Here is a 12821-nt window from a genome sequence, read left to right on the forward strand (position 1 = left end):
ACCTTGAGGGGTCTAGTTTTTAAAATGGGGTCATTTGGGTGGGGGGGGGGGGGGTTCCTATGTTCTACCACCTTCAAATTTCTGCAAACCTTGCATAGCACATAAAAAAAAGATGTACTTTTCAAATTTTCAAAATTTTCAAAATTTCAAGTTAAATTGTTAGGCTTCTAATTAATTTAAAATGTTAATAAAAAAATGCTGTCAAAATAAAGTAGACATCTGAAAGTATGTTTCATAAAATATTTGGTCAGGAAGTATAAATATATGCAACCTATACATGTTAAAATAGCAAAAAATCTTAATTTTTTCAAAAATTTCATGATTTTTTGCATTGTAAAAAAAATCTACAAATGATATCGGCTTAATTTTACCATGTACATGAAGGACAACTTGTGACAAAAAAAAACCATGTCAGAATTATCGTGATTGGCAAAACGTTACCAGAGTTATTCTCTATTAAAGACAGACATCCCAGATGTGAAAAAACAGGCCTGGCCTTTCAAGGGCATACAGGTTTATTTGTATTGGTCCTTAAGGGGTTAAATGTATTTCTTTTTCCGTTTGAACTACATTTTTATTGGTATTTCAGTTATGTAACAATAGGCTTTGGAATAGTTTTGTTATATAAAGTTTGTGAATCTTTATATTGTGAAGCTTTATATTGGAATAAAAAGTCAAAATAAAATTTACTCTAAATTATAATGTAGCTTTTAACATAAATTAGATTCATTCATGTTATAGCATAGTGTTATACTTAAACAATGTATATAGCAAAGTAACAGTAAATTTAGAAAATAAACTATTTATTTTTCAATACATAAGAATGATACACTAATCCAAAATACAAAAGTCTTACACTGCAATATTTAACTCACCTGACTGGACCCTGTACTCACAGACTGGTGCAAGCCAGCACCCTCAGGAATAATAGTTGTGAAAAAAAAAGGTTGTCCAGAGCTGGGATGTACTATTTAAATCTCCAAATTTATTTAAGATATCGTGAAATTATACATATAGCAGGAAACAAGGAAAAGGTTACGTGTTTCTGTTGTCTGATACACCCTTACTCATACCCACTAAGAGTCTTTCAGGCACCAGAAATGCATAACCTTTTCCAAACTGAAAGCATCATAGGCATCTACAGTGCTCTTATTTCAGGTCATTTGAATTGTGATCTGGCCACAACATTGGTCCATAATATTAAAGCAAACATGGGCCTGTATTAGGGCATTATTACATGGCACAATTATTGTCTGAACAGGCTGATATCACCCTATGTAATAAGGCCGGTGATCAGCCAATGAACAAATAAATGCTTGTTCATCGGTTAATTGGGTAGTTTTAACCCAAGAAAATCATTGGCCGCCGACCACACATCTCCCCGTATAATTTGACATGTCCATCTGATGATAAAGGACTGCAAAAAAAGATTACGAGCCATTTATAAGCTGTATTAATGAACCATAATAATGAGCCATAATAATCCCTTTATTACATATCGGCTGAGGCTTTCTAAAAGGCCACCTACTTTTGTAAGGCATTGGTCTAGGATTGCTTATACATTGTGTTAGTGCACAATGGTAATGGTATGCTGCAGAACATCATTGTACAATTTGTTGCTGTTTACTTGATATTAGAATGGGCTGCCCAACCACAGAGGGGCAGAGTTCATTCTTATGTCCTCCAACCTGGTGTTCAAAGGTGTCTGGAGCTGTTGCAGAAATGTAACTCCCAGCATGCCCTGACAGCCAAAGGCCAAAGCAGTATTTTTTCCTTCAAAACAACGGACACCTGAGGGCAACCCAACAGACCCCCATTCAAAGTCAGTGGGGCTTATTGGGACCTGGCGGTGTCTGTTGTCGGGTCGGAGGACAACACTGATGTGAACTTAGCCAAAGCTGCTTGGAGAACTGAACATCTGTATTATTAGTTGGTTCACCTGGTCCCAGGATACAGAAAACATGCGTATTAGCATTTAGAGATATACCAGATAAAATATTAGAAGATTTATCAAAACCAGAGCATAATAAAAATGGAGCAGATGGCCCAATGAACCGGTTAGATCATGGTCTACATATCTGAAGGGGCTTTTAAGAAATAATGCCTGGAATCTCACAGCTGGCCATAGTATTGGAACAAAAAAGGTATACAGAGCAGGGCTCCTCATAGGACAAATACCGTTGGTGTGTACATAGAGGGTGAGAGTTTTTTTTAGCATAGAACTACTCACCTCGAGTACTTGAATTTCAGAGGTTCACCATATTTATTGGATGGATCTCTTGTAGTGGTGGTGCAGCCTCCTGGTGACCGGTGTCCTAGGGCCAGTGTAGACACGGCGTGTAGATCTCTGGGATGAGATAACTGTAAAAAAACAAGTTCTAGTGACGCTCACACTCTGGAATATACTCAGGAAGATGCAGAAAGTTTTTTACAGTTATCTCATCCCAGAGATCTACAGCTGGCTATAGAAATTTGCTTTTTTTTCCTTTTTAGTTGAAGTAAATCACATGAGGCCAAACAAGTTACTACTGGACTCTCAGAATATACTTGGTTCTCTGTAGTGTCTGCCGATACATCCAAAGAAGTCACCTGAGGACTGGAGCCATGGAAGTGATCATTGCTGTCAGTCTAGATAACCATGGGAAAGTCATAATGCCAGGAATACAGCAGAGATTTCTACACGTTAGAGTAAGTTCTTATGAGATCGAAGGAACACAAAAGTACAGTGAGGCCCCTAGAGAAGACTGTAGATGCCATTGTATAGCTCTCTACATTTGCAGGGAGCTGAGGTACTAAGATATGCCCTGTGTATGAGTTTTATGGCTAACTGCTTCTTATCTGCCTGGAATGTATCTGCAATAATCTAAATACAGTAGATAAGTCTAACGCTGGAGGGCGCTGTGAGCCCAATGAGACCCTGTGGTGAAGTTTCAGTTGTATCATGTGATTGACCGTGGTAACTAGTCTAGGCAATGCTCTATGACCTGCACATATAAAATCTGTCGGCCTGGAGATATAGTTTAGCTTACAGAGCACTGTATGTACAGTAGCCTCTGCCAACCTGATTGGCGATCCTCAAGTCCTTTCACAAGGCGCTGTGTGCATGGTCGCCCACTGTCCGGCCCAGAAAAAAAGTAAGTGGGGAAGTATGTATTCATGTCCACGTGTCTAGATTATACCTACCTAGGGTAATAAGGGGCCGGACAGGTTCAAGGGTCACAGTGTCCATTTTTTTTGTGCCAATTGGTTTCACGCCTATCTAGAGGACCTGGAGGTCTGGATCAGAAAGTGGAGCTTTAAAAAAAAAAAAAAATATATATATATATATATATATATATATATATATATATATATATAATTTTTTTTTTCTGAATTTTGTAGCTGTAAGAGGGGTCAGTTTGTCAAAAAAATTCTGCAATATCGACTATCTTGCCCTTGGTGTAATCTGTAGTCCATTGTGCTATGTCTGACATGTTACTGTAGTTTGTAGTTGTAGCACCAAGATCTGTCTGGTGGGAAGACTGGAATGATTATCGAGGTCACTATATTTCCCCAAAGTATTTATCATAAGTGCATACCAGTTTGTGAAAGTGCATACAGTATCTCATCCAGGGAAAGTTAGGTGAGATATGGGAAATCCAGAAATAGGTAAATTCCTGCCAAGACTTAGCTTGCTACCTCAGTGTCCTTGTCTCTGACTGCTAGTTTGCCACTGTTTGACGTGTTCTATGGAGTTAATCTCCCACACTGGTTATATAAATGATTCAATATATTACTAAATGATACATTTGATAGATTGTAATGAGCATGCCCAGACTGTAGAGCCTAACACATTGAAAGAATTGAAGATGGGAGGACAGTGAGCAGGAGCAGCCCTGGAAGTTACTAGAGAGTGTAAAAGAGGAAAGGAGAGGTAAAGCCATGTGTGGATGTCTGTAGAGACGGTATATTGTGTCGCTGTATAACCCATAACTTCTCAGTTCATTGGTGAAGTAAAGAGTTGTATAATCTGCCAATAATCTGGTTCCTGTGCTCATATATTACACTGGTTGGGCCACCCTAACAACTATTCAAATAAAGAATCTGTTCACCTTAAAGGGGTATTCCGGCTTTATACATCTTATCCTTTATCCAAAGGATAGGAAAAAAGATGTATGATCGCAGGGGTCCCGCCGCTGGGGACCCCCGTGATCTCAGTGCAGACCCCCGGCATTCTGTGCCAGGCCCTACCTCCAGGGCCCGGCACAGAATGCCGGGGGTCTGCACTGAGATCACGGGGGTCCCCAGCGGCGGGACCCCTGCGATCTTACAGCTTATCTCCTATCCTTTGGATAAAGGATGAGATGTATAAAGGCGGAATACCCCTTTCAGACTAAATGTTAACATAAATAATACATATTTTATTAAATAAATTTAAGGGAAATGACTATAAACCATGTGTAGTACCGTAATACATAAATATGTGTACGTGGTAAAGAGAGCACTCGATGGAGTCGAGTTACATACTGTAAGTTAGGAAGGAAATATTCTGGAGAGCTCCTTCTCTCTGGAGATAAGGCTCTTAATCTAATCACCATTTGGGTTAACATACTCTTTGAAATTCTTCATTGTGTCTGGAGGTTTAGAATGCAGAGCATGCACCATGTTAGATTTGAAGTTCCACGTCACCCTCCTCCCGCCCTGTCACTGGTAGAGCTCTCCAGAAACTGATATTGTTCTAATCTCCGAGATCAAAACAGAGTCTGTCTCTGGACTATGATCTCTCTAAAGAGGCTGAGGCAAAGTGACACTGTGGAACTAGGACAGAGCGTCCTGTAAATAAAATGTGACACGGAGAACATAGGAGGTGGCTGCTTCATTTCATTAACATGATTAATTGAGCTTTGTCTCTTTTTTTTCTCTTTCATGGTTAATTCTTTTCATGTTCAACTTCAATGCAGATGTTTTATGTAAATTTGGTAAAGATCAAGAACAAATTTAGCAGATGACCTTGATCCTACACACATACCCTTGGGTGGACCTTCTTAATATAATAAAGCTGGTTGTACCCATTAGATATGTGTCAGCTGACACAATGTGAATGGGGACCTCCTACCTCAACGGCCAATGTTGAGGGATATAAATATATTGAATTTTAACTCATTTTGTCCTCCAGAAGTGTCTGGGTCTCCATGTTTCCTATTAAAAACACATAAATGCTTGGCTAAGGTTGAATATTTATAAAGTGAATCGGGAAAGATAGCTGTTAGTTGACAACTATTCTATACATCCAGCTTAAAGAGTACCTGTCACCAAATAAAACTTTTAATATAGTGTTCCTTGTGTAATTAGCAGACACATTCCCATTCACTTGCTTTTAAAATTATCAACATAAATATGTTTAAAATGTAATATAAAAAATGGCCACTAGATGGCTCTGTTCTGTTCCCTGCCACAATTAATACAATGAGTTTTGTCTTCTTCCGGCCTGGCAGTAGACCAAACTCAGGAAGTGTTTCTCTGCACGGAGCTTGATTGTCAGCTGCACAGAAAGTGAAAGCTCTCACAGAAAGCCACACAGACTGACAGCTGCAGGAGAGCCTCACTGAAATCTGCACAGGCTGAAACATGCACAGAGCTTGAGGTCTTCTATTTATCACAATGCTGCAACAATGTAAGGGCGGAAGTTGTCCCCCAGCAGGCTTCAGTGATGTCATGCCTGCTGGGAAATGCCCATTTTCTCCTGCTGGGAAATTGCACTATGCTAGACAGAACAAAGGTATGATACACAGCTTTTTAAAGCTCTGAAATCGTTTTTAAGGGCAGGAGGGGTGTTAGGAGTAGTTAGGGAACATAGCCTGAGGTAGTTGAGATCAGTTTATTTGATGACAGGTACTTTTTAACACATAGGATCTTAACTCTATAGAGTGACGGAAAGGTCAACAATTTCACCTATAATTTAAACACACTTTTATACAAGTCCAATGCACCAAAATGTATTAACATGCGAAAAGCACATTAATGAATATGAGGGAAAACTCACTAAGAAAAGGAAAAAGACAATTAAAAAATTGATGCATGAGGGCTAATGACTACAATCTTAGACAAAGAATGTGTCCAAAATGTGTGCCATTTTATGTTGTGTGACTTTGGATTTGTCTGTAAGAACACAACCAAATCAGACAAGTTGCAAGGAAATTACATTTGTTCACATCATGTTTTGTGTAACCTGCGATCAAACATCCAGAGTGCCACAATGTGACCCCACTGACCTTCATGTCACACGACAATCAGCCCTAAACCTATAGTATCCTTTTTTATATAACAAAAATAATCATTTTATCTTAGTTTTTGTAGTATATGTTGAGATGTTAAATGGATGGTTTATTTTTCAAAACACGTCTGTTTTTTTCCCATTAAGTTACATAAAATTCAGTGTGAAATGCTTGACATTTAACATGTCGTTGTGTTTTACTGCCGTAATTATTACAGCAATAAAAAAGTGCATGGTATTTATTTTAGACGTAACTTGTCTGTTTTATGCACAGAATATGCTCATTTGTTTCTACTTTTCCCCAAGTTTTTTTTGCACATAAACGCTTCAAAACACTTAAAAATCACAAGACCTGACTTACGTAAAACACAGGTAAAGTACTATAAATGACAAGAAGCTAAAAACAAATGCTTAGAAAAATAAAAAAAGTTTGTAAATATTCTCTAAAAACCAAAAAAAGCCTAAATATTTAAAGTTCATTTTTTTTAAACAAACATATAGAAGGAGAAAAGAAAGAAGTGTCCAGCACTGACTCGTGATCAAGGAACTGCTTTATTAAGACATCATGGTTGCCATGGGATACAACAAGGGTTCATGTAACGTGACGCGTTTCGTCCCACCGAAACGCTCACGTTACATGAACCCTTGTTGTATCCCATGGCAACCATGATGTCTTAATAAAGCAATTCCTTGATTACGAGTCAGCGCTGGACACTTCTTTCTTTTCTCTGATATTCACGTGGATGTGTCCAAGTCCAGTCTGGGCGCATCCAACAGGAGTGAGCTGGTATTCTCTGTTCTTTGGAAACATATCGAGGGGCCTTAAAGGGGTACTTCGGTGGAAAATTATTATTATTATTTTATCAACTGGTGCCAGAAAGTTAAACAGATTTGTAAATTACTTCTATTTAAAAATCTCTCCAGAGAAAATTGTGTAGTTATTTTCTCTCTTACCACAGTGCTCTCTGCTGCCACCTCTGTCCATGTCAGGAACTGTCCAGAGCAGGAGAGGTTTGCTATGGGGATTTGTTCCTGCTCTGGACAGTTCCTGACTTGGACAGAGGTGTCAGCAGAGAGCACTGTGGTCAGACAGAAAATAACTACACAACTTCCTGTGGAGCAAGCAACAGCTAATAAGTACTGGAAGGTTTAAGATATTTAGACTGAAGTAAGTTACAAATATATTTGACTTTTTGGCAACAATTGATTTAAAAATAAATTCCACTGGAGTATCCCTTTAAAACTCTCAAAATGCATTAAGTGAACATAGCTTAAATTTGAAAGATTCCATCATAAATACAGGTATAGGACGCTCGGCTGCAATTCATATCACAACCACGAAGAGATCGCACATAGGGACATGATTTTTTTTTATTTCAAGCTGGTTATTTCTTGTGAAAACTCTTGGACTTTGTCAAGCCAAGAGGAAAGGTTTGGAAGACGACATCCATGAGTCCAAGAGTGCTGAGGAAGACAATCGCTTTACCTTGAGCGTCATTTTATTTTTCGATCTATAGCTTTTACCAGGAGCAGGTAAGCAGCTAAATGTATATGGATTTGTTATTGCGTTTAATACAAGTTTTATCATGTGATGCTTGTTGTGTTATGGAGGGTGACTGTGGATCTGGAGCTCTACAACAGAATAACAGAGCCCCGACCCCTATGAAGATAAACTATTAGCTGAATCAATAAAATACGATGGGTTTAGTATATTTTAATCAAAGGCGACCAGAGGTTGATGTTTGTTCTAAGGGTTAAATAGTGATAGTAAACAAATAAGTAGTGAAGTCCATGAATCTGACTTGTTTACTTCTCTGTGGAGGGTCAGTTACTGAAGACCATGAAAAATGGCGCCATTGGGTGCAAGGCGTATCAGTGTGGAAGGGGCATCGGTGTCACATTTGAGAAACCATAACATAAATGATGATAATATATTATGTGTTTACAGGAAATGTGACAGGTTTACAAGGATATTTCCTGCATTCTTCAAGCAATGTGCGGTAGAACAGTCATAACAGACTGGCAGCGCTTTTTTCCATCATTAGCTGAGGGCAGGGGTCAGCGTACTTTTCTGAAGTATTACAATGTCTCATTAATGTGTTTTCAAAAGACTGGGCAGATAGGGACGCAAACAGATGATATTCTTATATAAGTAGATATTACAATATACAATTACGGAGACAATGAAGGAGTAGACAGGCGTCCTCTAAGTCTAGGCCTCTGAGTGATGGGCACTTAGAAGGAGGCTTGTCGTAGAGTGAGAGTCTAATGACCATCTCTAACCATTTCTCTGGAATATTGTACACTCCTTGTTATTTATCTGTTATCTATTGAATAAGTGATCTAAGATTGCACAGATGATGTGAACTAGAGCCCAGCATAGGGATTGGACCCAATAAAAGACTTGTGAGCATGGGCAGTAATGAGGTTATTGTGGGCGGTAGTAGGCGGTCACAGATCATACAGTGGGTTCTGTAAAATCTCTAAAATGCCACAGGGGGCTGATGAAATGGCACAAAAAGGTGATGACATGGCACATGGGGGTGATACAATTGCATGGGGGTAATGAAATGGCACAGGGGTACTATTTCAAGCTGTGCTGTGACAAAATATTTGCGGGTGAGAGTGGGATTGGACACACATGTTGTGGGAGCGGGTGGGAGTGAAACACACACCTTGCGGGAGTGGGGGGTAATAGTCAGAAATCCAATGGGAGTCGGCTGGAACCGGGTTAAGAAAACAGTCCAGAGCAGGTGCCAACTACTAAAAGCCAGATCTAAAGAATTAGCAGTCAGATCTACTTGTACAAATAAGGAGCTGACCCATTGAAAATGGCCTATTGTTTAGATGAAGTCATGATATATTAACCATATTTTTTAAGAATTGTTGGCGGTATTTTTTCGATCTTTGCATTTTACAGTTTTGTATTTTACAAACCATTCACAGCAAAACTAAAAAAAAAACAAAAAAAAAAACACCCCCCATGATGTCTTTAACCCCTCAAGGACGCAGGGTTTTTCCGTTTTTGCATTTTCATTTTTTCCTCATCACCTTCTAAAAATCATAACGCTTTCAATTTTGCACATAAATTCCATATGATGGCTATTTTATTTTTGCACCATTAATTCTAATTTGCAGTAACGTTGGTCATTTTACATAAAAATCCACGGCGAAATGGAAAAAAAATTCATTGTGCGACAAAATTGAAGAAAAATGCCATTTTGTAACTTTTGGGGGCTTCTGTTTTTACGCAGTGAATTTTTTTGTAAAACTAACACCGGATATTTATTCTTTAGGTCCATATGGTTAAAATGAGACCTTACTTATATAGGTTTGAATCATAACTACATGCAGGAAAATTTATACTCATTTCTGACCCCTATAACTTTTTTATTTTTCCACTCACGGGCCAGCATGAGTGCTCATTTTTTGCGCAATGATCTGAAGTTTTGAGCGGTACCTTTTTTGTATTGATCAGACTTTTTGATCGCTTTTTATTCATTTTTTTCATTATAGAAAAAGTGACCAAAACTATGCTATTTTGGACTTTGGAATTTTTTTTGTGCGTACACCATTGACCGTGTGGTTTAATTAACAATATATTCTTATAATTTGGACATTTCTGCATGCGGCAATACCACATACATTTATTTTTATTTACACTTTTTTTATGGGAAAATGGGGGTGATTCAAACTTTTATTAGGGAAGGGGTTAAATGACCTTTATTAACTTTTTTTTCACCTTTTTTTTGCAGTTATAGCTCCCATAGGAGGCTATTACACTGCACACACTAATCTTTTACACTGATCCCTGCAAAGCCATAGCTTCGCATTGATCAGTGTTATAGGCGGTTGATTGCTCAAGCCTGTATCTTAGTCTTGGAGCAATCAATCGCCGATTGGAGGCAATGGAGGAAGGTAAGAGGACCTCCACTCTCGTGCTAGCTGATCGGGACATCGCAATTTTATCGTGATGGTCCCGATCAGCCCGACTGAGCTGCCGAGAAGCTTTCACTTTCATTTTAGACGCGGCGATCAACTTTGATTGCCACGTCTAAAGGGTTAATAGCGTGCGGCACAACGATTGGTGCTGCACGCTATTAGCCCAGGGTCCCGGCTATCATTATTCGCCAGGACCGACCCGGTATGATGTGGGGTCACAGCGTGACCCTGCGTTATTTACCGGGACCGGGTGCAGGGCGTACAGGTATGCCTTGCATCCTTAAGATGTTAAGGACCAAGCCCATTATGACCTTAAAGGGGTACTTCGATGGAAAACTTATTTTTTAAATCAACTGGTGCTAGAAAGTTAAACAGATTTGTAAATCACTTCTATTAGAAAATCTTAAAATCTTAATCCTTCCAGTACTTCTTAGCTGCTGAATACTACAGAGGAAATTATTTTCTGTTTAGAACACAGTGCTCTCTGCTAACATCTCTGTCCATTTTATGAACTGTCCAGAGCAGCATATGTTTGCTATGGGGATTTTCTCCTACTCTGGACAGTTCCTAAAATGGACAGAGATGTCAGCGGAGAGCACTGTGTTCCAAAAAGAAAATAATTTCCTCTGTAGTATTCAGCAGCTAATAAGTACTGGAAGGATTCACATTTTTTTTATAGAAGTAATTTACAAATCTGTTTAACTTTCTGGCCCCAGTTGATTAAAAAAAAGTTTTCCACAAGAGTACCCCTTTAATGGCAACTAACCCATTTACTTTCAAGTATGCCCAGCTGCCAACATTAGTGAACTTATAGTGTGAGCAAGGTACAATGTCTGGAGGAAGATACTTATGGCTGCCCTAGACCTCTGAAGAAACTCTACAGAGTGAAACATGTCAGAGGGGCTTTATTTGTTTTGTTTTCTTAAGATACCGATCACTAGATCATATGTTGCTATACTGCAGATAGCAACATTTTGTATTCAGATAGTTGATGTCTAATGTATACACCAATCAGATTGTTTCTTTCATTTTTTAAAAGGCCTCTGAAAAATGAAAGAATCAATCTGATTGGTTGCTATGGGCAGCTCAGCAACTTTTCCTCTGGACAGGTTTTGATAAATCTCCCCCAATGTTCCCACAATAACAAGCTACAGGTTAACTTTGAGTAGACAGTCCACTGATATTACATAAAGTACTTTATCTGGTGAGCTGTTTATATGTCATTTTTTAATGAGTAAGGGATTTAAAGGGGTACTCTACCCCTAGACATCTTATCATATCCAAAGGATAGGGGATAAGATGTTTGATCGCGGGATGCCCGCGATCTCCCTGCTGCACCCAGGATTCGGTTAAAGCATTGGGTGCAGTGCCGGAGGCTCCTGATGTCGTAGCCACGCCCTGCTCGTGTTCCCAGGCATGCCCCCTCAATGCAAGTCTATGGGAGGGGGGCGTGATGGCCACCTCCCATAGACTTGCATTGAGGGGATGTGGCCGTGATGTCATGAGCGGGCATGGCCATGACATCACGAGCCTCCACTTCGCATCACCAGTCATCCGGCACAGAGCGAAGTTCGATCTGTGCACCGGATGTCTGTGGTGCCGCAGCTGAGATCGCTGGGGTCTCCAGCAGTGGGACCCCCCCCCCCCCCCAAAAAAAAAGACATCTTACCCCCTATCCTTTAGATAGGGGATAAGATGTCTAGGGGAGAAGTACTCCTTTAAAGAAAGAGTTTTGTCGGCCCCTTCGGGCCCTTGTATATGTTGATTGGCATCTTCCTTGTTCCGATTGGCAAACCTTATTGCACTATAAATAAGTGACTGTAAGAGCACAAATACAGCAGCATAAATAAAGTACATCCTTGGGAATACTATATGTAGTTGTTGTCAGTTAATTTTAATACAAATATAAAAAGCTATCTGCGCAAGAGAAAACTTTTAAAACTAATGGCAAGGAAATGTTAAGCCTATTTCAGCAGGGCTTAGTTCACACACACTTCTCTACTCTCCATAAACACATAATTAATCTGTTGCAGCAAAGTGTATTCTAATTCCATAAAATGTTAGTTCAAAGGACTAAAAGGAACTTTTCGTGAAAGGACATTTTGTAAATTACTTTCATTAGTTTTCAGCTTTTATGGCAAGGGAAAAAGTGTATAAAGTGTGAATCATCCCCTCACGAGAAGACTGCTGGGGGTGGCCTGAGAATTGATTACGTCTGTATGAAAAACAGCAAACAGTGTGTAAACTAAGCCCTGCTAAGATGTTCTTGACATTTCAATGGCATTTAAATTAAAAGTTTTTATTTGAGAAGTTATTTTTTTTCTAAATACAACATCAACATATTTCTAGGAAATTTTGTTTGCTAATCCGGCTACATTTACTATTACTGCCTTTGTACTAAAGTCTGTGGAGAGTTGCAAGTCCTAAATAAACTCCTTATATTAGGTCCAGGGTCTGGAAACTAGAAGGTGAAAAATTGGGGGAAATTTATCATTGGTCTTACTTGTTTCTTTCTGAGTCCAACAGGTATAATCTGTCCTATTGTCTGCCACATTGCTTTTTCTGCATGCACTATAATGAAGTATATTTTCTCAGTACTGCACCTATGGTGGATCGCATGTAAGGG

The 12821-nt window shown here is 39.1% G+C and overlaps 1 protein-coding gene across 4 annotated transcripts in view; it reads right to left on the minus strand.

Moving 5' to 3' along the window:
* The window catches only part of LRRTM4 (leucine rich repeat transmembrane neuronal 4), a 681074-nt gene that overhangs the window by 358718 nt on the left and 309535 nt on the right, over positions 1-12821 (minus strand). For 3 of the 4 annotated variants that reach the window (XM_056571380.1, XM_056571382.1, XM_056571381.1), the window contains exon 3: positions 2231-2361. The exons of the other annotated variant lie outside the window; for it this stretch is intronic. In XM_056571380.1, the coding sequence (XP_056427355.1) occupies positions 2231-2361 (131 nt within the window). The remainder of the gene's footprint in view (positions 1-2230; positions 2362-12821) is intronic. 4 annotated transcript variants of the gene reach the window in all.

Source organism: Hyla sarda, chromosome 4 (genome assembly GCF_029499605.1).
Source record: "Hyla sarda isolate aHylSar1 chromosome 4, aHylSar1.hap1, whole genome shotgun sequence".
In the NCBI taxonomy this organism is placed as follows: Eukaryota; Metazoa; Chordata; class Amphibia; order Anura; family Hylidae; genus Hyla; species Hyla sarda.